The following is a 26,651-nucleotide window of genomic DNA, read 5'->3' as shown; positions in this document are numbered from 1 at the left end:
AACTACACATACTATAAATATATAAATGCAAAATAATTCCGTAAATAAATTTCAAGTAATAAATCAATTGCACACATGCACACAGCTGGTATGTAGATTTTTATTAAATTTATTTTCTGAATTATTTTACACTTATATATAGTGTATGAAGTATAGTGTATAGTGTATAAAATATTTTCAATATATTAAAAAATTTTTAAATCGCCGAAATATATTTTTTTATCATTTTTCTATATTCTAATATATATATATATATATATATATTATAAAAAAATTGATATTGATATATTTGAACTCTAATTTATATACTGGATGATATACTGAACATCCTTGCATTGATTATACATTACTCAACGTTCTTTCACGTTATAAGTATTTGGAGCAAATTATACAATAGTATCAATAATCAAAAAGAAATCAAGAATATAATCAACATATCCCTTATATAATATATATATATATATATATATATATATATATATGTTATATATATACGTTATGCACATATGTGCATAACCATATATACAATTTCCAAAAAGTGGGTGTTTATTAGTCTTGCTACGTTACTGCTTTCTGCTACGGAAGGCCAGGGGGTCGATTGTGTAACTTTTTCTAAAGTGAAAACGTGAAAAGTGAAAAATTTCCACCAATCACGCATTGATTTTAAAATGAAATCGATGTGTGATTGGAAGAAATTTTTCACTTTTCACATTTTCACTTTAGAAAAAATTACACAATCGACCTTCAGAAAGCATTTTCAGGCGGCATCTCGCGTATACCGGCACGGTAGATGAACAAGGAGAACACGTGATTATCGGTCCTTGTCTCTCTTACGTGCGTCCGCGTGAGCGATGCAGTTGGTGTATGTACGTGTACAGACATACACCACTACATAAAACCCGAGAATTGGTTTCTCGGCGTTGGCAACACTGAAACCGGAGTTTCGCGTTGTCACCGCACGAGGTCTCCAATATCAATTCGGAGTTTGCCTGGGTGTACTGCCGACCCTTAATATTAAGGGTCGACAGGTCGTCCGGCCAGACTCCGAATTGATGTTGGAGACCTCGCGCGGTGACAACGCGAAACTCCGATTTCAGTGTTGCCAACGCCGAAAAACCAATTCTCGGGTTTTATGTAGTGGTGCATATCTGTACACGTACATACACCATTGCCACAGATAATCTGTGACACAGATTAATAGACAGATCGCCAAAGGCCTTTCTAAAGAGGAGACCGTCATTTTTGCTCTTTACCGACACACTTTGCCCCTGGTTCGAGTCCAGGCTAATAAAATCCTTTGATTTTACCAAAAAACTTTGCCTTTGGTGCGAGTTCAGACTAAAATCTTTATTTTACACGTATAATCAAAGGATTTTAGCCTGAACTCGCACTAGAGGCAAAGTTTTTTGGTAAAATTAAAGGATTTTATTAGCCTGAACTCGAACCAGGGGCAAAGTGTGTCGGTAAGGGGCAAAAATGACGGTCTCCTCTTTAGACAGGCCTTTGGCGATCTGTCTATTAATCTGTGATTATATTATTATATTATTTATTATATTTTCTTGTAGTATAATTTTCTTTTATACTAATCGAGTTAATCATTTTAGTTTTAGAAAAATCCGTCTATCGTCCAGATGGCGCAGAAATACAGTTTGATTTTTCACATAGAAGTGTCATATCATGATATTCTTGTCTGTATGATTAATTGAATGTTTTCAAACTTTGTCAAAAAAGTACTTCATCACCTATTTTGTCCTTTGACTATATACTTATATAGTCAAAGGTTTTGGCAGTTTGAGCGAAACTTATTATTCATCAAGTGTTAATTAAGAACAAGAAGAGGAGGATTCTTTTTCTTTCCTTTATTACAATTTGTAATAACTATAATTTTTAAAGGTGTAAAGTAAAACAACATTGGATAATTTTGCAGTTACCAAATTTCAACTTTTATACTCGGATACTCTTGAATTTTATATATCTTTCAACATGTCTTACATGCTATCACATTTGGAAAACGGCTATCAAGTCGATCAAGCCATCCTGTCTGAGGAAGATAGAGTCGTGGTGAGTTTTTCTAAAGTCAATATTTTTTTTTTTTTTTTTTTAATTATGTTTTCTCAACAGAGAAATAGAGAAATTTTGCAACGGGATTATTATTCCAAGAATTTGCACGCTTGTAAAATTGAAAAACATTTAAAATATATATAATATTTAAAAAATACAAATATTGATGAAATAAATAAAATTACATTTTTTTAGGTTATTCGCTTTGGACACGATTGGGATCCAATGTGTATGAAAATGGATGAAGTGCTCTATAATATCGCAGAGAAAGTTAAGAACTTTGCTGTCATTTATTTGGTCGACATTACAAAAGTGCCGGATTTTAATAAAATGTATGTATGAATTTATCGCTGATAAAAAATTCATTATGTAAAGCAAGAATTATAACTAATTTATAATGTATTAGTTATTTGAAATATAAATAACGTCTATAAGTAATATAAAATATTACTTAAATTATTATATTTAAAGTATTTTGAATTAAATAAAAAAAAATTAGAATAAAAACAAAAAAAAAATAAGAATAATTAAAGAAAAAAGTAATTTAGAATAATTAAAGAAACAAGATTATATTAATTAATTAATGCTAATCAAAATGAATTGTAATAATAATGAATAATAATGATATAATAGTGTAATGTATAATTCATAATATAACATTTTTTATAGGTATGAACTGTACGATCCATGTACAGTAATGTTTTTCTTCAGAAACAAACACATCATGATAGATTTAGGCACTGGAAACAATAACAAAATAAACTGGACGTTAGAAGATAAACAAGAAATGATTGATATCATTGAAACTGTATATCGAGGTGCTAGAAAAGGTCGAGGTTTGGTAGTTTCACCTAAAGATTATTCTACTAAGTATCGATATTAATTTATTTAGAGGTAATATTTTGATGTTATTATTGACGAAACATATTAATATTTATATTTGCTTAAAATAAAAATACATTTATTAATTTTCACAATTTAATAAATTTAATTGAATAAACAATGTATTACATTTCTTCATATCGTAATTGTATGTGTTATGCGTATCTTAAATATAAGTATAAATGCGTGTATAAAATATATGATCTTTATAAGCTGTAGAAATGTATATACAATTCTTATGGATTATATTTTCAAAGATTTTCTAATTATCTTTATAAAATATTTCAATTACTCCAATTTTAACTGGACTAGAGATTATTTAAGATAATATGTACGATATAATGCTAGTAAGCATTAAATATAGTATTATATAATACATTTTGTTTATACATATACATGAATATATGGGAATGCTTGCACAGAATTGTGATTATTTGTAAAGAATGTTCAAAGTAACATTAATTCTATCCTAAGTATTCCTATTAATTTTGTTAATATATGGTCTATTTACATATAATTGGTTTATAATCCAATCGAATATATATATCTACGTATTTTCTGTGATTATAATTTAATGTATGTAAATTATACAACTTAATCATCTCTTTCACATGTCTGCAAAAAATATAGATTTCATAAATCACTGTTGTGCAAGGAAAATATATAACGCACAATTCATGCAATACATAAATATAAATTTCAACAAAATGATATGACAATGCTTACTGTCCATTGTATATTGCGTGCTATCACCAAGTACATCTTGAGCTGATCTTGAACAAGTTAACAATAACGGAGAATTCTCCTGTTTTATACTTTCTCTATCTAATTCATATGATGAATTATTCAGTGATTTATAAACGACACAATCCAAAGTTCGGGATTTTCCTAAAGATAGCATTTATCAGTACAATTATTTTTTTTCTCTTTTACAAAAATAATTTTGATATATAAATAATCTATGTCCTACTGACCTATAGAAATTTGTTGGGTTTTTACATTTATGGAACCCATTGATTTGTATTGTCTCAAACCTTAAAGCAAAGTTATACGGAATGATATATAAATAATATATTTACAACGGATGGTATTGAACAGTCGTATATTGCATTCTCTTTTTTTTCTCGCCATTAATTTAATATTCAATATGACATATAACAGTTTAGATTCGTGAGACTTTGTTCCAATCTTACCGCTATTTCTTTTTTGGAATCTCGTTGACCAAGGAAAGAGATTGTAGAGTGATTCCAGAGATTCCATAGATACAGAACTATTGTGCTTTTTTACTGAAACAAATAAATGTGCACAATTTTATAATGATGCAATATATATTATAATTAAATAATAATATTAATAAAATTTATAAATATATAAGATCTAATGCAATATAATAAAAAATATACGAGTAGTTTTGCAATATAGAATTTCGATTTTAAAAAATGAGTTTTTTTATTAGAATTTAAAAGATTTTTTTTTAGAAAGATGTATAAATAAAATTTGTTCAATGTATATTTCCAAAAATATCAGTTGATTTTAATAGAAATCTATATCACATAAGTGTACCAAACTATAAATTATATATATTATACTATATATTATATACTATATATATTATCCAAGTATCAAACTGGTGTCATTAAACATCAAAATAACGTCAATTTGACACATAATGACGTTAAAATGACATACACTTGCTATCTGGATAATATATACATATATTATATACTATATATTATAGTATATTTTACTATACTATATTAATATAACAATGAATGATCAAGATAAACCTTGTGTTAAAAAGTTATTATCTCAAGTCACATGCAAAAAAGCAATGATTGTGTTGAACAGAGAGAATATTAGTTAAGAGATAAAACTGACAGATGATGGATTTAAATGAAGGAAAGCAATCCAGATGAAAAGGATGAAAACAAAGCGGAAAGAGATCCAAGCATTTGTTCCTACCTCATCATGTGTTAGATATAGTTGGAAGAAGAGACTCTCATTCTGTAGTACAAAATAGATGAATTATTATAGATAGATTATACTACTAAAACATGCTTTCTTACACTACTAATAATATAAGAGTAATATCCAATCTGTTATGTAGAAAATACAAAGTATATTTCATTACGTACATATTTCAAGATTGTTGACTAGATTTATATCTGAATTCGTTGTATCTTTGACCTTAGAGATGTTCTCGTATACTGGATCAACCGGTGGTGGTTTATCTAAAAGGAGTGCAATATCATGCGAGTTTTTATTATATTTAAAACTTTTAAAACTAGAGAGGGTAGCATATAAATAAAGATACTTACAAGTTTTTAAGAAATAGGGATTCTTGAGTACTTGCTTTATACAATTATATATATAAGCATATTGACTCTGAAAATATGAAAATAATGTAACTTTTGTATTATACAAAAGTCTATATAGAAATATTATTAATATACAGAAATTGTGCTTCAAGAACTTGACAAAAAATAGACTATAGCTATAAAAATAGATGATTAGTTACATAAAATGTAAAACTAAAATGTTTTTCTCAACAAGAATGTCGATTTTTCAACTTTTTTAAAAATTTCATTAATTTAGGAGCTATAAATATTTCTTTAGACCGATATAATTTATACTTACTTCTCTTTGCACCATATTTATTCTATGATGTCGCAGTCTATATACAGTTCCGAAGACATCTAACTTTCTGTTATCTCTAAGATGTTGCAGAAGAATATCTATCGCTATTAACGTTCCTGTTCTACCGATGCCTGCGCTGTAGGATAATAATACTTTTAATTATTAAACATAATAATTTAGAACAGTGATTAATGTATAAAGCAACATTAGTTCTTTAAGTAAGGTGTTTTAAAATAAAAGTTTGATTTATTTTGATGAAAAGGACTCTAAAATATTATGCAGAGATACTATTAATATATCTTATTAATCATAACTAAAATCTATAAGAGTCGCTGTACGAGCCATGAAATATATTTGATTAGACATTGCTAAGACATTGAGGAACAATCTCATATTTGAAATATGAATTCCTCGGTACCCTTTACCCCTCTAAAGTAATGTGCACTTATTTATTTATTATAATTATTAATTATATATGTCTAATTATCTTTATTATATTTATTTATTACCTGCAGTGAACAACAATGTAATCCTTGTTGCTGCTAATATTGCGGCGCATAATTTGACAAAAATTGATCATCGCATCGAAATCTTCCGGAACATCATGATCAGGCCAATCTTTAAAGTGCAAGTGAGTGATATTTCTTTTTTTATTTTCCTGCAATTTTATTATTTGTATTATATATATATATATATATATATATATATATATATATATATATTTTGTCCCATAAAAACATTTCTATTAAAAATATATTATAAATATATATAAATATATTTAATTTAATTATTAATAAATTTATTAAACAATATTTAATTTAATTATTAATAAATTTATTAAACAATATTTAATTTAATTCAATTATTAATTAATTTTATTATTTTTAAACTTATTAAATAAATTTATTAAATAAGTTTATTAATATAATTAATTAAATTATTAATTATATATTATAAATTAATTATTCAAAAAATTAAAAACCTTTTGTAATATAAGTGTTCTTTGAGTGTGAGTTCTGAAATCTAATTCGCTTGTACATCGTATCGTCATGTTCTCATATCGAAAGGTTTCCCTAATCGCTGGATAATATTGATGACATTTTTCCTAAGAAGTAAAAAGAATAGGATCAATACGTGATAAAAATAACGTTAATATATTAAATGTTAATTATATATTATTAGGTATATCAGAAAATTTACTTTGCCTTTCTCGATCAATTGTGTTAGCATAACTATAATATTAATATTGTATTGATCGATCATCCTCCAAAAGTCATAAGTGGTTTCCTCCTTCGGACCTTGACAAGCTATATATTCGTCCTCACCCGAAAATCCCTAAAATGTACATAAGATGTAATAAATATATTTACATTATTATAAATATAAATAGAATAAAATCGGGAGATGTTTTTTATCTTGAAAAATGCAGGATTTATATCATGAAATTTTATTGAAATTCAGAGAATTTTATAGAAATTCAGAAAATTTTTAAAAAAATTATAATATCTTTTTTAATTTTACTCTTATTTAGCACTTAAGAAATATATATATATATATATATATATTTCTTAAGTGCTAAATAAGAGTAAAATTAAATATATATATATATATATATATATATATATATATGTCGAATATATATTTACAATTTGTTTTTATTAAAATATTATGTGATTTTTTTATATTTTTTATTTTAATATCAAGTATGATTTAAAATAATGGAAAAAATTTTTTTTTATAAACTATAATGTTATCACATGTATATATAAATCATGTGTGTATGTAACGTGATGTAAAATACTTACCCTAATGAATGATGCATTAATATAATCTGTATTAGGATCATTATCTATCATTTCCAGCTTTACTCTTGAGAAATCATCTGAAAGTATGAATCACATTTAATCTAGATACAAGTGTGTGTACGCGTGCATGTATGTGTAGATGTGTATATGTGTGTGCGCGAAATAAAATGAACATCAGAGTATTCGTACAGGGTAAAATGTCAGAGTAGCGATTTTTTTTTCGATTAGCCTGCAAGCAAGCGGTGTTGGTAGGCATCTGCAAATCGACGCTGAGAGTCTGAAGCAGTCGAAATTCATTGCTCAATTTTCCAGGATTGTCAACTAGTTGTTGACAATGGCTGATAAATTTCTTTCTGGTGAACGGGGCGGGCACTGGCGAACCGGGCATGTCGGAATGCAAGAATCTTCGCAATACTCTGAAATAAAAAAGAGATTGCGAATTTTTATAAAGCATATAAACTATGTAAAAAACTTTTTTATTAGCTTTTTTTTATAAAAAAAAAATTTTAATATTAATTTTTTTTGTAAAAAAGTTTGTTTACATCGTATTTATATATGCTTTAGGAAATTGTAAAAAATTTTTCTTTAATTAAAAAAAAGTTTTAAATTTATTTTATTATTTATTTTAATTTTTTAATATAATATTATTATATTAATAATTATTATGTAATTTTTTATATTAATTATTTTAAAAAATCAATTAATACAATCAATTAATTATTTTATTTATTTTATCATTAAAAAATATTACGTAAATATCTCTTGCTAAATATATTTATAAATAACGATAAATGCGTAATAAAAAAATCACGATGAGACATAATATACATATACATATACATATATATGGATATAACTATTGATGTATATATATAGATAAAAAAACATATAATAAAAAAATATATAAAATAATATAAAACATATATAAAATTATATAATATAAAACACAATAATATATGATATATATATAATATTTAAAAATAATGACAAAAAACGTACACACAAGAAAAATTACTGCTCATGCACAAAGACACAATTAAATTCTGTAATCAAACCCCAACATTTTATTTACTAGAGCAGATAAAGGCAGTATTACAGTCGCATTAGATAAAGAAAGTTGAGAGTCTTTTAAAAGATGATTCTACTTATATCATAGTTAAAAATAACCCGTCATCTAAAATAGAAAAAGAACTTAATAATTTAAAAAAAATCGTTGAAAAAAGATATCGTCAATAAGAAGGAATATTATTATTTATTTTCTAGCGATTCCCTTCTCCCCAAAGCCTATAGGCTTCCCAAAGTCCATAAGGAAAATATTCCTTTCAGATTAATAGTCTTCTCAATAAATACTTCTTTATATAACATTGCTTCCTTTTTTCATAAAATTTAAAAGATAGCCTTCCTAGAGCTGACAGTTTTGTAAATAACAATTTTGATTTATGCAACATTCTATCAGGAACAACACTAAAATATTCCGACACAATAATTTAATTGGATGTTGTTTCATTATTTACTAATGTCTCCGTAGATCTTGCATTAAACGGTATTAATAGTAGATGGCATTTTATAGAGTCACACACAAAGATTCCCAAAAATGACTTCATAAGTATGATAAAATTTATATTAACTTCTACATTTTTTACTTTCAATAACATAACTTACAAACAAATTTATGGGACTCCTATGGGCTCCCCACTTTCTCCGATCATTGCCGATATAGTCATGCAGGACTTGGAAACATTGGTAATTGGTAATTTAAATTGCGAACTGACTTTCTATTTCCGTTATGTAGATGATATTATTTTATACACTTCCGTTGACAATATTACATACGTTTTGAATGAATTCAACAATTATAACGATCGACTAAAATTTACATTAGAAAAAGAGGATAATCGATGTATAAGCTTTTTAGACATAATGATCAAAGATAATAAAATTTATTTAGATTGGTATCATAAAAAGATATTCTCAGGTAGATTACTCTCATTTTTTTCAAATCATCCGACTTGTCATAAATTAGGAACAATTTATAGCTTGGTAGATAGAGCTATATTGCTATCACATCTTCAATTTCACAAAAAAAATATAGAGAAAGCTATTAATATTTTGCTATCCAATGGTTATCCTCTTGACTTAATTTTTATAGAAATAAAACGCAGATTGAAACATCTTTCAACGAAGAAATTTAGCAAGTCTAATACCAACAATATAATCGATACCAATACCACAAATACAAACATTAAATATTTTGTCATACCATATATAGAATCAATTTCTGATAAAGTCGCTTCAGCAATAAAAAGACCTGACATATTGGTGGGATATCGTTGCATTAAAAAATTGAATGACTTTATAAAGGTTCAAAAGGACAGAAACGATTGTCCCAAGAATTCTAATGTTAGTTATAGATTGAATTGCAATGATTGTGACGCCACATATGTCGGATAAACAAAAAGACAGTTAGGAACGAGACTTAAAGAACATAAAAATAATATTAAATTAGACTCTGCTAAGCATTCGGTTGTCACGGAACACATTCTAAATGAACAGCATACATTTGACTGGGATAACACTAAGATTATGGATCATGAAAAGAATTACCATAAAAGGCTAATATCTGAAATGATTCATATTAAAGAACAGAAAAATGGAATTAATTTAAACAGAGACACTGAATTGCTAGACAGTAGTTATTTTGACATACTTAGAAAATTAGCTGAATCATAGTTTAGAAAAACATTGGTATTAAATATATACATCACGCTCTACCTTGACATTTGTTATTTAGATTTTACAACACACACTTGAAATTTCGAGAAGAAGAACTTGTTAAAACGATAATGTAAGTTGAAAGATTTTTCAATTTTCTCTGATATTAATTAATTTGCGTAAAATCTCCACAGCATGATTAAATGTCGCAAAACTTGGAATCTCAGACCAATCGTCTTACTCATCCATTGTTCATCAGCGAAGAATCGTTAACTTTGTATTTTAATATTTGAGTTTTATGTATTGAAGAAGACTGTAGTGCAGTCGAAACGTTTACGTTGTATATTGTTTCTTTAATGGAATGAGAATTTAATTATTAATAAATCTTTATATCTTATGTAATTTTGCTCGTTTAGTTGGCCTACAATATTTATTTCTTTTAATTACAATAATATATGTATAAAATTATATGAAATGTGTATAATATAGAGACACGCGTGCGCACTTATATGTAAAGTAATACCCAGATAGCCACAGTAATTATTATGACATCATTTTGATCAAATGCATTCAAAATGCATCATTTGCCATCAAAATGATGCATTTTGATGTCATAATAATTACTGTGGCTATCTGGGTAGAGATTAGAAGAGTAATCACGTTGAATGGGATCAATGTCTTCGTTAAGACTTCAGCAAAGGTCATCGAAGTAATGATGAACTTTAAAGACGCATAATTATATGCATATCTTCTCTTACAAAGATAGGACAGATAGCGGTCCATTCATAGTAGTAGTATAGTAGGAGGAAATAATAATAATAAAAACTTACGCAACGAACATACGCACTTGGCTAGAAACGAGTACACCGAGTCGATTCTATAGAAGGTCGAAATCATAGCCGAATTATTCCCTGTCGGGCAATTTTTTTGTTTCACAGCGAACACGCACTATAATAGTCTACAATCTCTCTATTGTATTCGCTATGCGTCTCTCTCGCACGCGTGCTTAAAAATATCCATGATAAAAATATACGCTCCGAGATACGAAATAAGTTCGAAACTCGCGATAGTTCGCGACAGACACCTCGTCGAGCACTGACAAGCGCGCACAAACACACAAGATCGCTATGTGTATATATCTTAGTGTGTGCTTACGATACAGACGTGTGTGCACATCGAGCGACCTTGCTCACGCTATATAGTTCTCTTCTGTGAGTCATAGAATAAATATTGATCATTGTTCATAAACGTTGTACCTGTCCGCGGTGCGCTTCATCAGGATTATCACGTGGCGCATCGCTGTCCGCGACGTGTGATTTTAATTTCATATCCTAATGTAATATATATCGATGTTTATTGCATAGTTGCAATTTTTATCTTATCTTATTTTTGTTACTATGTAATGCACTTGTAGAAAGGATTTTTCCCGGTAAGGTGAAGCTTGGTGCACCTCGAGATGAAGATATCATCGATTGAAGACATCGCGTTTAATCGAGATAACACATTTTTGATGTAATTATTTTCTTATTAATAAAAAAAAATGCTTACATAAAAAATGTGTATAAAAAGAAAATATGAAGTAATCTTCTAAATATGATTATACTTCATACATCTTTTTACACACATTTTTTATGTAGTCTTTATTCATAAAAAGATAATTACATAAAAAAATGTACAAAAAGAAGTTATAATCTTCTAAAAAGCTATAATTACTGCATACCTTCTTTTTATATACATTTTTATGTACTAGTTGATCATCACTTTTAATGATTTTGATACACTAGACAAGGCGATAGATAATCGTAAAAGTTCCAACTTACATGTACGGCGAGCATTTTCGCACGAGCAACATCATCGTCACCAGTATCCCGACGAAGAGGATGCCGAAGACGGCCCCGACCACAAGAGCGACATTCAGCTCCGCGTCTAATATTGCAAAATATAAGTAATATAAGAAATACAAAATAATAGGAAATTTCTGTTAGATAACAACACGAGCGAGATTAAAATCGATAGATTCAAAATTACATGTCTGTCGCCTTTTCAGCTGAATTGGCTGCATTATTAGTTCCCCAAATAGCAAAAACTGATGTCATTATATAAAAATAAAAATGACGTATATGTTTGCTTTCTGGGTCAGAGTTTATCTTTTTCCTTTCAATCTAAAGTAAAAAAAGCTAAACTCTGAACTAGTGCAGCCAGTTGAAAAGATTTAATAAGTAATATCACATCTTCTTGAAGTATGAAGAAAAATAAAGATGTATAAAGAAGATATAGAAAAAGGATTTGATTACTTCACATATTTTTTATGATCTATATGATTGCTTCATATCTTCTTTTTATACGCATTTTTTATTATTTTTTTATCTTGTATCTAGGGGAGACCGAGGACAAAAGTAACATTTTTTTTGCATTTTAAATCAGTTATCAATTACCTTTAGAGATATATCATAAATAATCAGATTATATCTTAAGATACTCCATTTATTGGTCTATTATTATACCTATGTTTCATCTTCGAATAATAGGTATTTAAAAAGCTACTTTAACTTTCCACAAGTGCATTTATTGTTACTTTCATCCTGGGGGCCTAGGACGAAAGTAACACAGTATAAAAATAGAAGCATTAGATCTTATTTTAGAATATAAAATAAAAATACAATTATTTATTAAATATTAAGTAATTTTTATAATAAAAATAAAAAAATAAAACAATTAATTATTATTATCTTCTTTGAAAAACTTAAATGTTCTTTATTATGCAATAAAATTATTATAATTAAATTCACAGAGCAGTTTTATAACTTTTTAACTCTAAATAAGTTTACCTACTATACAAAAAAGATCAAGATATCAATATCTGCTCCATATCACAATTTTATTTAAGAATATCCTGTGGTACAAATATTGTTACTTTTGTCCCCGGACACATTTTTTGAAATAAAATTATTACAATCTAAAAACGACGCAAGACTTATCGAAATCAATTACAGAAATTTATAAATACATTTTAGAAGAATGCATCAGCAAATAATTACATCAATATTATACACTTTAATTAGACAGAGACAAGAAAACTAAAATAAGAAATATTTTCGTGAGTAATGTACATACATAAATTCCGATCTTGCATGTGGAACCAGCGCGATTATTCTACAACGACTAATTGAGAGGAAATAGGATCGGAATATACTCATTTACTGTCCTAATATAAATTATTCAACACGTTGTGTAGACTCACAGAAGACTTGTTACTTTCATAACGTTGTTATTTTTGTCCTCGGTCTTCCCTATAATTATCTCTTTTATTCATAAAAAGATAATTACATCAAAAATATGAATAAAAGAGGAAGATATAAAGTAATCTTCTAAAAAGATTACTATTCATATTTTCTTTGTATGCACATTTTTTATGTATTTATTTTTTTATTAATAAAGAAGATTGTTACATAAAAAAATGTGTATAAAAAGAAGATATAACGTGTAACCTTCTAAAAAGATTATTACTTCATATATCTTCTTTTTATACACATTTTTGTGATGTAATAATCTTGTAGCTGTATTCATAAAAAGATAATTACATTAAAAAATGTATAAAAAAAAGATATCTTTTAAGAAACTATAATCACTTCATACCTTCTTTTTATACACATTTTTTATGTATAAATAAAAACTACAAGACATGAAGAAGATTATTATATTGAAGATATAGATATACTCACTCGTTTTTATTTGAAACACGTCGGAATCGGTGTAACCACCATAAGTAAACGCCCTCATTCTAACGTGATACCACGTGTCCGGTTTGAGAGGTCCATTACAATACAATTGCCTGTTCGTATTTGCCGAAACTTCCTTACAATCGGTGTCCTCACCGATCGTATACTTGATGGCTTTTATGTGACCGTAATCAACGATGTGGCTCACTGGAAAAAATATTTAACGATGATGTATATATACGTGTGATACGTTGAAATTGTTTCTTTCTCTATTCCAACTTTTTAAGTTATCTATCGTTCTATATCCATCTATGTAAACGTATCACCTACGATAAGAATCCCACTGCGGCCACGTCGCTTGATACGTTATGGAGAAATCTCTTATCATCGCTTCCTCCCAAGAAGACACATTGGGCCAGAACTTATTTTTCACATCGAATCTCGTGTTCGATTGAACATTATTGTATCCCTTCTCCGATACCATGATGGCGTAATACTTGATATCTCCGTTGGTATCAGGGAATAGGGGTAGTAAGACAGCAGCCGTAGTTGTGGATCTGCGCATCTTATACGGATCTATGGTGATTGATTTGATGTACTCATCGTCGGGTTGCGGTGGTACTAAAACATATAAAAAGAATCACAAAAAATGTGTATAAACAAGTATAAAGAAGATATGAAGTAATCATATCTTTTTAGAAGATTACTCCATATCTTCTACTTATACATATTTTTATGTAATAATCTTCTTTATTAATAATGAGATAATTATATCAAAAATATGTATAAAAAGAAGATATGAAGTAATCATATCATTTTAGATTACTTTATATTTTCTTTTTTTATATACATTTTTATGTAATAATCTTTTTATGAATAAAAGAGATAATTATAGATATAAGATAAAAAAGAATCAAAAATATGTGTAAAAAGAAGATATGAAGCAATCACATATAAACCATAAAGATAATGTGAAGCAATCAAATCCTTTTTGTATTACACGTGCAGGCAAAGTGGCACTTTGTGTGCGTGTTTTCTGTGCGGAAAGCGGCCGATTTCCCGTGCCGCCACAAGATGGCATGGCGGCGTGCGATCGGCCACCTCGCGCACAGAAAACGCGCACAAAGCCACTTTGCCTGCACTTGTAATACAAAATAGTATGTGTATCACGTGCGGATTGACAATTGTTCACTCGTGTGGGGTGGTCGCACTCGCCTTCGGCTCGTGCGTCCATCCCCCGCACTCGTGACCAATTGTCAACTTTCCGCACTTGATACACAATATACTATTACGTATCCTTTTTATATATTCTTTATACATCTTTATATTTTTTCATACTTCAAGAAGATGTGATATTACTTCATATCTTCTTAATATTGTATATAATTTTGATGTTATTAAATCTTCTTTTAGGATCTTATTTATAAGAAGATAATTATAATAAAAATGTATATAAAAAGAATAAAATGTGAAGTAATATTACATCTTTTTGAAATATGATAAAGATGTATAGAAAATGTATAAAGAAGATGTATAAAAAAATTTGAGATTACTTCATATCTTTTTTATAGTTACTTCATATCTTCTTTGCTTCTTTATATTTTTTATCCAATAGTGACACAATATACGATAAAATTGGTAGAATAAAAAAGAGAATCATCAGATTGCGTGCATTATACATAAATACATACTGCCGGCAGGATACGGCTTGCTTAAATTCGTTGACTTGAGAGTATCGATACCCTTAACTTTGGTGGATATCGTGAAGGTGTAATTATATTCCCCTTTCAGTTCGTTGAGATTTATCGAGCACATATAATCGTTATCAATGTACTCCGCGCATTTGTGCTTTCTATAAAAGGAATGAGGCAGATATTCCTCTCCGGAACGGATACCGTAAACCGAAACATTAAAGAATTCGAGTTCACCGTTTAAAGAACACGGCAGACCCCACGTTACAATTGTATCCAACACGTTGCTGTTGTGCGAACTCTCTTTAATAATGATAGAAGAGGAATTGAATTTCGAGATTGCTTCTGAAACTAAATAATACGATTACACATGCATATATATTTAAAACACTCAAGAAAGGGGAGAGAGAGAGATGTAATGTTCATAAATTTGAAATTATTAAATACTTGTTATACGCAATTGTATAAATATTTTCTCGATACAGTTTGTCTACAATTATTTATTTGTCTCAAATTATTTATGTTATTTGTGCCAAATTTTTATAACAAAAAAAGTATAAATAAGATTTTATATATTAAATTAAATAGCAGATATAAAATATTAATGCATTTTAATAATGGATTTTTTTCTTAAAAATTATGTATTTTTACGAAAAAAAATAAAAAATATTTTTAAATGTTTGTATTTCAGTCCATTAAAAAGTTCTAATTAAAAATTGAATATAAGGGTAGCTAGTTTGATCCCTTTTTAGGAAAATTTAGAAAATTAATAAATAACTGAAAATTAGAAAGGCTATAAAAGCGCGGATGTATGTGCGTAGAGACCGCGTTAACATTTTCTACTAATAAAAAGAATTTATTGATATTAATTTTTAATTATTATTAAATTTAATTATTATTCAAAAATTAATATTATTAAAAAAATTAATATGAATAAATTCTTTTTATTAGTAAAAAATATTCACCAAATTTCATTTTTTATAACTTGTTCAAAATTTTAGAAAAGAAAAACAAAAATCTAATTTTCACCTTTTTCGAAGGAATAAAAAGAGAAATATTAACTTACAATTAGTATTTTAAAAGACTTAATAATATATAATTTATATGTTACGAAGTAAAAAGATAAAAATAAAATATACCTATGCTACTTGTTTTAATAATTTGAGGACGGCCACAATCGCTCCATCCAGCTCCTGTTCTTGCCCTCATGCATATGGTATAATTTGTGTATGCTTTTGCTTCGAAATAAGTATAATCAAATATGCTGCCGCTTACGTTTCGTTTAATGGGCCTTTTTGGTTCTTCGCGAACGCACCAATTCGGAATCGGATAAAGCGCTTTCCAATCAGTTATCACTATCTCAAACTCTTCCAAATTACCAGGCAAATACTCCGGTAATTCCCAATTCAAAGTGAACTGCGAGTCGGTAACATTGTCGAACGTAAATTCAGGCGAAGATGGCACTGAAATTGTAATTTTGACTTACATTGATGTTAAATTTAAAAAAATTACATATAACTAATTACTTTTTTACTTTTCTCGACATATCTCGAAAATTATTCAAGATATTGAAAAATAATTAAAGAGTAACAGATGGGCAAAGAGCACGTACACGATCTTAGTGTAAAGTAGTAATAAAGTAATAACAGCAATCAATTGTCAAACGTTTCGGTTATTATTTAACCATCTTCAGTGACAAACTTTAGAATAGCAGTGATATCAGTCAAAAAACAACGATCTATCTCGACATATCAAAGCATTCCTTGTTGGAATTCAACAAGGAATGCTTCCGTTTTAAAAAAAATAACTTTTCAAAATTAATTTCCAAAATTAAAATTTTATTAACGTATTTTTCAAAATTATTAATCCCCCAAAATTATTTTTTCAAAATTTTATTAACGTGGGTAAATAGAGATGTTTTTACTATAAAACTTTTGTCTAAAACATTTTTAATATCTTGAATAATTTTCGAGATTTTTCAAAATTATTAATCCCTAAAAATTATTTTTTTTTTAATTTTATTAACATGGTTAAATAGAAATGTTTTTGCTATAAAACCTTTGTCTAAAATATTTTTTGATATTTTAAATAATTTTCGAGATATACCGAGAAAAAAGCAAAAAGCCACTTGTACACAAAATTCCAGAATTTTTTGACTTTCCTAACTTGCTCAACTTTTTCTTGTTAGGTAATTATGTGCATATATGCTCACCACTTTCTAACGTCGTAGCATTGATTTCATCGCTGGAGTCGCTGCATCCCGCGGTATTAACGGTACACGCGCTGCAAGTATAACTTGTAAAGGGACTCAAGTTCGCCACAGTTGTATTTATTACGACTGTATCTGAATCGATCTTCGTTATAGATAGACTATGGGTTATAGGGTTATAGCCGCTCCCATTGCTTCCTGTATAATTACATGAAGTTATTATCGTGTCCAATGTGCACAGATTGTTGTTCTCCTTCTCGATCATCCAGATCATCGATATGTTATTCGCGTTCGTGATCGGTAAGCCTTTATGCACTGGTGGATTTGTTTCTAAAATGTATACATTGAGAATAATAATATTTTGATATTATATAAAACTGATCTTATATTAGAACAAATATTAGAACAATATATGTATAGAAAAAAAAACATTCTGGAATTATTTGGAGACAATTTTTTCTCAGTGAAAATGTTGAGATACCAATAATTTTCGAGCGATATTATATAAGATCATATTCTTCAATTAATTTCAAATTTACTTTAATAGAATTTTAATTTAAGTCTTAGTTGCAAAGATACATGAGAGCAAATATTGGGAACATGTAAAAAATAGCCTCTCATTTCGACATTTTCGCTGAGGAAAAAGTAGTCTCCAAATATAATTCCAGAAATCTGCCATTGATAATGTTTACGACAAGTCTGAGATATGTATATAGAATCTCTAATAGCACAACACATCCAAAAGATATTCAGAGAATATTCCAAGGATATCCAGAGGACATTCGAATATCCTCAGGATGTTCTCTGAACGTCTTCGGGATATGTGTGCTGTTAAGGAATATTACATATACAAAATATAAATATAAATGTCATATAAATATAAATGTTCAAAAAAATGTTCTTACTGGATTCACGTGTGGTACCACTTTTCTTCGCCGTTTCCCCATCAATGTCGTCTTCATTCACAGTGTTGATGTACACTTCGTACGTCGCGCAAGCGTTTAAGTCCCCAATTTGTATACTTGTTTCCGTGGTATTTTCGTGAAAGTTAAATTTCTTAGAAAATATGGTTACATGATAATGTTTTAGACAAAGTGCGTCGAACTTTGGTGGTTTCCAGGAGACGTGAAGTGAAAAATTTCCAGGCTCTATCTTCAAATCTCGTGGCCCTAATAGTTCTGCAAATTGGCAAAGTATCAAATTTGTTCAAATTTTAATTGTATAATTTTGGAATTGGAAAAAAATAAATGTGCAAAGTGCTATAAATTGATATAAATTTTAATTCAAAACTTGTTCAATGTTTAATTCCTAACATATAATTTTTTCTTCTAACAAAATGGTAAAGAATATAAAAAAAAGGGGCTGCCCGAATTAACTCATCGGAGTGCATAACTTGCAATTATGAAAAAATACATTCAACTTTGATGATTAACATTCAAGTTTAAATGTTAAAGATTAATACACTCAAATTTAAGTATTAACACTTAAATTTGAATGTACATTAAAGTTTAGTAAGTTAAAAAGTTTATCTTATTTGAGGGTTCTTATTTTTGAAGTTGCTTTTTCAAAATTAATCACCAATTAATCATCATTTGAAGATTAATTTTCAATTAACGATCTCGAAATCATACCCAACTTTGAGGATCTTTTTGGTGTTTTTTTTCTTTTTATGATTAACAAACCCAAAGTTGAGTATTTTCTGTGTAAGGGGTTAAGTTTGAAAAAGTTTATCTTATCATAAATAATTTCTCTAAAAAAAGAAATTGACTGTAAAATTAATTTGTAAATGAACTTTTCACAAAGAACAACATCCCTAACAGCACACATATCCCGAAGACGTTCAGAGAACATCCTGAGGATGTCCTCTAGATATCCTCTGAATATCTTTCGGATATGTTGTGCTATATTAGGGATGCTATCACTCCTCCTGATCTGTTTTCGGAGAAGCAATTTTTGTTACTTACTCGGTGAAGCTGTTTTCGCAGTCTGGTTCACTCCGGCGGATTGCACAGTTTGCGTTACCGTTTTGACAGTGAAGTGGTATCGCGTGCACGGTTCAAGGTTGTCGGCGGTATAATTCGTGGTGAAGACCACGGTCTCGTTGCAAGATTTTTCACTGTCGCACTGTGTAATCAAGTAATTAGATATGCATGTTTCGTGCACCGCGGGCGGTTGCCAAGTTAATTGGACAATGTTAACACTGACGTTTTGTACACTTAGCTCGAGTACATCTCCGATTTCGGGAACTGAAAAGTAAAAAAAAATTAAGAAGAATATATTGATTGACCATCGATGAAAAAGGCTTCCGGTTGGATGCCACATGGTTGAACAGCGTAATGCCAACGTTTCGCAAACGTTGCAGTTTGCACCGGAAGCCTTTTACATTAATGATTCCAATGGCCACGAAAGTCTCAAAACTAGTATATTGATCGATCTTTGTTTAATTTAATTAATTTAATTTTAATAATTACACTGACTTATACAATGTTTCTTATAAATTTTTGGCCAAACCAAATTTCACTACATGTACGTCAGATTTCCAAAAGAATTAAGATTCTGGTAAAAATTGGCTTGTGGCATCAAGTATCCAAAAATCTATAAGAAACACCTTGTCTGGTTAAAATAATAAAAAAAATATTTTTGTAATATTATTATCAATATATGAATTGTGATTCTAGACTTACTAGTGTGTTTTGTTGTTGCTGATAAATTGATTCCTTCAGATTCCCAGAAATCCGTAAGAATTTTGACCTTAAACTTATACAATGTACATGGATCGAGATCAGTGGCGTTGTGCCATGTATCAGTTTCATTTGTCTCCTTACAATTTTTGCCTTTGCATCTCTCGATATGATACATTATCGGAATGATTGTCGCATCGTTGCACGGGGATTCCCACGAGAGAGCGATCCATTCTGTACTTGTATCGTTTATCTTCAAATCAAGTATCTCCTTATTTATATCTACCAATTATAAGATACAAATATAAGCAATCAAGATGATCTCACGATAAAATATTTTGCGTAAAATATAATTTAAAAAAATCAATAAAGTTGGGTGTGATTTCCAGACCAACAATTGAAGGTTAATCTTCAAATAATGATTAATTGATGGTTGACCTTCAATTGATGGTTAATCCTAAAAATAATAACTCTCAAATGAGACTAAACTCGAATCTATTGCATATATATGGATGTTCTCAATATTTCTCCACCGATAAGAGTCAACTTCTAACCTACTCATCATATAAGTGTTAATCCCTATATCTATACCTGCTATCGTTAAGGATTAAATCTACAACTTATCAAATCTCTTGGTCAATGCGTACAATCAAATTTAAATATAAAAATATGCTCAACTTTCACGATTAACACTCAATTTTGGACGTAGGTTGAGTGTTTTTTATCAAAGCGTTGAGTGTTAACGTGTATGGTTTTGGGATTTATTCTTAGATGAATAATATACCTTTAAATTTGAGTGTTAATCGTCAAAGTTGAGTGTTAACGTTTAAATTTGATTTTGAGATTGACTCTTAATATGATGAATAACATCCAAATTTGAATGTTAATCCATCAAAATATTGAATATATTTCTTTCACACACACACACATAAGTGCTTTTATATATAGTTTTATATAAAAAAAAAACTTTAATGATATTAAACATTTTTCTTTACCACTTGTGTTTTCTAGCCAATTTAGGCAAATCGTGTTGTTATCCGTAGAAGTCACATCGTCGATAGTAGTAGTAGACTTCGATTGCGTAGTTTGATCGATTGTTGAAGGCGATGAAGAATCATCGGTGTTTGGCTGGGAATTAGTTGTCAGTTCGGTGGTAGATTCGATGAAAAAATTCGCAGTAATAAATTCATAATTTTTGGTCTTCGTAACTTCAAAGTCGTCATTCTCAAAACTGATAAAATTTTTCACAGATTCAGCAGAATCATAGTTTAAGAGACTGTTTTTCGTCGATCCAGAATCATAATTCGATTCGAAGACCGACATCGTTGTCTCATCCTGTGATGTAGATGACGCACCATCATTGCGAAATATGCAAAGAGTGATAATAAATGATGATACCCAGAATTTTTCAAGGGTCATATTTTATTGAATGCTGCAAGTAGAAGAGAATAATATATCAATTGTTATGACGGAAAATTATTGATTTTTTCTTATCTTGATTTGATTATCGATAAAAATAAATCGATATGCATATATAGTATACATATGTAAAACTGTTTTTTATTAAAACATGCGTAATATTTTGCAACAATTAATCTATCACATTATATTATATCAAATTATTATATTTGCTTTAATAAAATAAAAAAGTTATATATATTATATAATATACATATATATCAATTTATTATTTTCAATTTATTTTTATAATACTAATTATCAAATCGAGATAAAAGAAACAATAAAAATTCTGTTTAATCATTAATAAAAAATTGCTTCCTTTTATTGTATTTATTGTTGTTCATGAAAGTTTAAAAAAGTTTCTCTTTCTTTTTCTCTTTTTTTCTTTCGAAGATTTACATCGTATTAATTATTATTTTTCAGATCAAACATATCTTCAAAATAAAAAAAATTTCTAAAAATTAATATTTTCAATTTTTATATAATTTCTTATTTAATATTTACATTTATTAGTTATCTTCATGTAAAAAATTCTACATAATTTTTTTTTTCTAACGGGACTTGCAACGCAATATTTTAAACCGAAGATTTTCATTAAAATAAAACGCATTTTAGTTAACACAGAGCGGAAATGATTTGGTTATGATTTGCCGCGGTTATATATGTTTCCTATCGCGAGCTTGTTTCAAGAAAAACGATATTGTGTCTCTACATTTCGTCTCTACATTTTATGTCTGTATATTTATAGCGAGTCGATAAAATTATTATTTTATATAATTAAAAAAATTCGAATTAAAGTTGCCAAGAATTCATAAGAACTACACTATAGTTCACAAGAAATATTGAAAACTAAAAAAAAGATTGATATTTTTTCAATAAGAAGAATCAACAAATCGACTAAAAAATCTGTATATCGCATTATATAATATTATTTTATTTATTAATTCAATTATTATAATTATATTAATTATATTATATTATATAAATATAAATTGAGAGTGTCAAACAGGCAATATATTATATTAATTATATTAATTATATTAATTATTAATTCATTTAATTATTAATCATTAATTCGACGTTGAAGAATTACACTAGGTCACAAAAAAATATTTTTTGTCATTATTTTAAACCAGACAAGGTGTTTTTTTTTATAGATTTTTGAATATTTTAAAAATGATGTTAATTTTTCATAAACACGTCATTTTCGCAATAATAAAGGTTTGACATGCAAAAACTAACATAGTGTAACTTATAATTGATAAATTCCACTAAATGTATATATTTATATATAGGATGTCTCATTTTTAATTGCCCACCTTGAATTTTTCGAAACAAATAAATTTTTTTAAATAAAATCAATTTTGGAAAAAACATTTTTTGCTCCAAAAAAATCTTTTTTCTTCAAGAATAATCCCCATATAAAAGTAATTCCCAGCTTTATTTTTTTATAACACATATGTTGCTAAAATGTAAAATATTGAAATAGAAAAAATGCCTTTTATAGGAGAGGAATAATATACTATATATATTTATGTGATATTTGATCAGAGTTTTTAATCTTTTTTACAAAAAAATCTCAAAAATTGCAAAAAAGCCACATTTTACACATTAAATCTCAATTATTTTGAAAATCTGACATGCAAGTAAAATTTAGTTTGCGGCATTAAAAATCGATTTAAAAAACACACTTTATCTGTTTAAAATAATTTCACTTAATCTGATTTAAAATAATTTCTGACTGTAAAATAGTACATATTATTATTATTATCACTGAAAGACACTGCAAGACACTCTATATATATTCTTCCGGTATCGATTAATACACGCGTTTTTTTCTTTTCACCATTTTTGGACGAAGAAGCGTGGAACCAAGCACTTTTTATTGTGCATCATCGATCGTGGTACAGATAAAAATTTACGCACGCGATATCATCGGACGTCTGCGAATCCCTCTCGTCGTTGATAATAAAAAATGTATGGAAAACACGCATCGGAGTTTAACTCGTCATCTCTCTCTCTTTCGTCGTTGTTGACGCTTTCGATAATCATTGCCCGACTGAAGCTTGACAGAGCCTTCCGCCCGGTTATGGACACCCTCTCTCTCTTTCTCTCTCTCTCTCTTTCTAGCAGTTGATATCACTGATAACGGGATAGAGTCCACTCTCGGAACGAGAGTGCACTCTTTTCTGGCCACTTTAGTAATCAAATATCAAGCGCCGCGCAACCGTCCATCATCTGTGATCCCCCGCGACGGGGGAATTCTATTTTGTACTTTAAAATCTCCCTCTTCTTATTAAATTAAAAATGGCGCGAAAATGGCGAGTAGACACAATCGAGATTTTTCCGCCGATTTTTCACCGATAATCCCGCGTATCGCGATGATTAATATCCGATTCCGCGAACTCTTCCAACCTCGCAATCGTGCACTTATTTTATTCTAAAAGTGATAATGTATAATAATATAATAATAATAATATATATATAATATATATTATATATATTATTATACATATTATAGTTAATATAATATAATATAAATATAAGACTTTAAAAGCTCTTGATATTATAAATATAATATTATAATACATATATAATAAAATATAATAAAAAATATAATAAAACTTGTTGTGATAGTATAAAAAAAATGGAGAATGATAATATTTTTTGCACCATGATTTTATCTCTCATTATTTATTAAAAAAAACTTGAATTTTCATTTACATGATCTTTTTATTTGAATAAAAATTAATTGCATTGCAGAGTTCACAAATCGATAATTAATTCCTGATGATTCAAAAAATTTCAAAAATTTCTTTGCATTAATTTCAATTTTAAAAATATTTATTTATTAGCGAATATTTTGCAAAAATCTTTAATTAATACTTGAAATAACAATTAGATCTAACTCATCAAACTTGCACAAAAATTTTCTTACCTCGATAGTAATATGCAAACTGTTGCAGATTTTATATCTACTTCGATTCGCGTAAAAAAAATAAAAAATAAAATATATATAATATATAAAATATAAAATAAAATAAAAAATATAAAATAATATATATATATATATATATATATATATATATATATTATTTTATATTTTATATTTTATTTTATATTTTATATATTATATATATATATTATATATTATATATATTATATATTATATATATATATATATATATAAAATATAAAATAAAATAAAAAATATAAAATAAAATATATATAATATACATATAAAATATAAATAATATAAAGTAAAATAAAAAATATAAAATAATATATAAGACGATATATAAAGTAGCTCCAAGTTATTTCTGCTTATCACATATATTACGGAAAGAGACTATTTTATCGGAAATAAAACCTAGGCTTCTGTATATCAATAAATCATATCTATACGAGAGAGAAAAAATGTGCGTGTATATGTATATATGTATATGTTTATGTGCATGTGTCATATCATATCGTATCGCTATCGTATATTATTCTCAATTAAATTGTTTCTGTTTTGCTACTATGTTTTTATGTATGTTTATAGATACATTTAAAAATTTGTTCTTAAATTATAGAATAATAATTTTGTGATTGTGAAAGAGCAGACTTAATTTTTTATGCAATAATATCGAGAAAAATCTTCACTTTTTTATACATATAACACGAATATTAAGTATATTGATATAGCAATAAAGTTTAGAAGAAAAATTTTGATTAAAGTATAATTTAACTAAAATTGAATGAAAAATAAATTTTAGTCATATCTCTAAAACAATCTTTATATAAAAAATATTTTATAATTTTCATCCATATATTTAATTTATATGTATATTTATTAATATTATAATTTAATTGATATTAATTATTATTATAATTTATATTTATAATTTAATATTATAATTTATATATATATATATATAAATATTACTTTAAATCAATATCTTAAATCGACAATCATATAATATAATATGTATAATAAATATGTACACATATAAATAAATATAATATGTATAATAAATATGTACACATATAAATAAATATAATATGTATAATAAATATGTACACATATAAATAAATCCTTAAAATTAAACATATTATATAATCACTAATTATCCTATTTATTTATTCGTACTTATATAAATAAAATATTATTTATAAAAGCTTATTTATGTATAAGAGATATATCGAAATAATTTCTTAAGTTTTCAGGCAATTTATAGCTTTTATTCTTAAAAACAAATATATACATATATATATGTATACATATAATATATATTCGCCTGAAACTTACCTGAATACTTTACTCCAGGCATTCCAATTTCCAAGGTTGAGGAACGACGAGGAACACCGAGCAGAAATCGAGAATAAATAAACCGATAAACGCGCGTAATCGGTAGTAGGAACAAAAATTTGCAAGGATTGCATATATGAAGAGAGAAAAAAATGCGACGGGAATTGAACCGCTAAATGCGGGTCCACGGCTTCGCTGGTATCTGCTTACGAAGCGGAACTCGAAACCATGTGCTTTTTCAAGGCACAGCGACCAGCCACCAGACTACCCCCACAAAGATCGTTGAAAATAGCTTGGCCCTATGGTGCGTCTGCTCTCATATACCTATGGGGATCTCTCTCAGCAGGACTAGGACCCACGCACACACATACATGCGATTTACACGAAAGCAAGTCCCTAAAGAGGCATCCGGATCCAAGATCCGGTTTCTTTATGTTTTTTTTTTGTATGGTAGATGTGCATGTAGGCTCTTGCTTATATAACATACTATATTCAAAAATTT

General features: G+C 27.8%; 2 protein-coding genes and 2 long non-coding RNA genes across 9 annotated transcripts; 3 read left to right on the top strand and 1 right to left on the bottom strand.

Annotated features, from left to right (window-relative positions):
- Window positions 1-1,680: 1,680 nt before the first annotated feature.
- On the top strand, window positions 1,681-3,935 carry Dim1 (thioredoxin-like protein Dim1). Its single transcript, XM_029300298.2, has 3 exons — window positions 1,681-2,061; window positions 2,257-2,393; window positions 2,731-3,935. The coding sequence occupies exons 1-3, from the start codon at window positions 1,984-1,986 to the stop codon at window positions 2,942-2,944; spliced, it is 429 nt and encodes a 142-aa protein (XP_029156131.1). The 5' UTR covers window positions 1,681-1,983; the 3' UTR covers window positions 2,945-3,935.
- LOC114928931 (Protein tyrosine phosphatase 52F) lies at window positions 3,072-26,227 on the bottom strand. Of its 6 annotated transcripts, none has more exons than XM_085479937.1 (22): window positions 23,785-24,056; window positions 21,393-21,829; window positions 20,401-20,679; window positions 19,681-19,962; window positions 18,622-18,894; window positions 17,720-18,046; window positions 16,647-16,970; window positions 15,508-15,858; window positions 14,147-14,437; window positions 13,820-14,023; window positions 11,918-12,023; window positions 7,575-7,801; window positions 7,386-7,462; window positions 6,781-6,915; window positions 6,563-6,685; window positions 6,090-6,238; window positions 5,581-5,716; window positions 5,079-5,328; window positions 4,137-4,229; window positions 3,918-3,977; window positions 3,670-3,831; window positions 3,073-3,558 (listed from the first exon to the last, which is right to left on the bottom strand). In XM_085479937.1, the coding sequence occupies exons 2-22, from the start codon at window positions 21,814-21,816 to the stop codon at window positions 3,551-3,553; spliced, it is 4,281 nt and encodes a 1,426-aa protein (XP_085336063.1). In that variant the 5' UTR covers window positions 21,817-21,829; window positions 23,785-24,056; the 3' UTR covers window positions 3,073-3,550. The 6 variants fall into 6 exon arrangements, with proteins under 6 accessions (XP_085336062.1, XP_085336060.1, XP_085336061.1 ...); XM_029300293.2 differs by having other exon boundaries at window positions 3,073-3,831; window positions 5,079-5,174; window positions 5,262-5,328; window positions 23,785-24,053; XM_085479936.1 differs by lacking the exon at window positions 23,785-24,056 and adding an exon at window positions 26,150-26,227 and having other exon boundaries at window positions 3,072-3,831.
- Window positions 10,164-10,499, top strand: LOC146724423 (uncharacterized). Its single transcript, XR_014924082.1, has 2 exons — window positions 10,164-10,230; window positions 10,292-10,499. It is a non-coding gene; the product is annotated as an uncharacterized LOC146724423 (long non-coding RNA).
- On the top strand, window positions 11,298-13,438 carry LOC114928933 (uncharacterized). Its single transcript, XR_003819175.2, has 3 exons — window positions 11,298-11,433; window positions 11,512-11,609; window positions 11,882-13,438. It is a non-coding gene; the product is annotated as an uncharacterized LOC114928933 (long non-coding RNA).
- Window positions 26,228-26,651: the final 424 nt, after the last annotated feature.

This window comes from Nylanderia fulva, unplaced genomic scaffold (genome assembly GCF_048542155.1).
Source record: "Nylanderia fulva isolate GAGA-0341 unplaced genomic scaffold, ASM4854215v1 Scaffold133, whole genome shotgun sequence".
Lineage (NCBI taxonomy): Eukaryota > Metazoa > Arthropoda > Insecta > Hymenoptera > Formicidae > Nylanderia > Nylanderia fulva.
The sequence above is the reverse complement of the archived record's forward strand: the minus strand, read 5'-3'. Positions and strand labels throughout refer to the sequence as shown.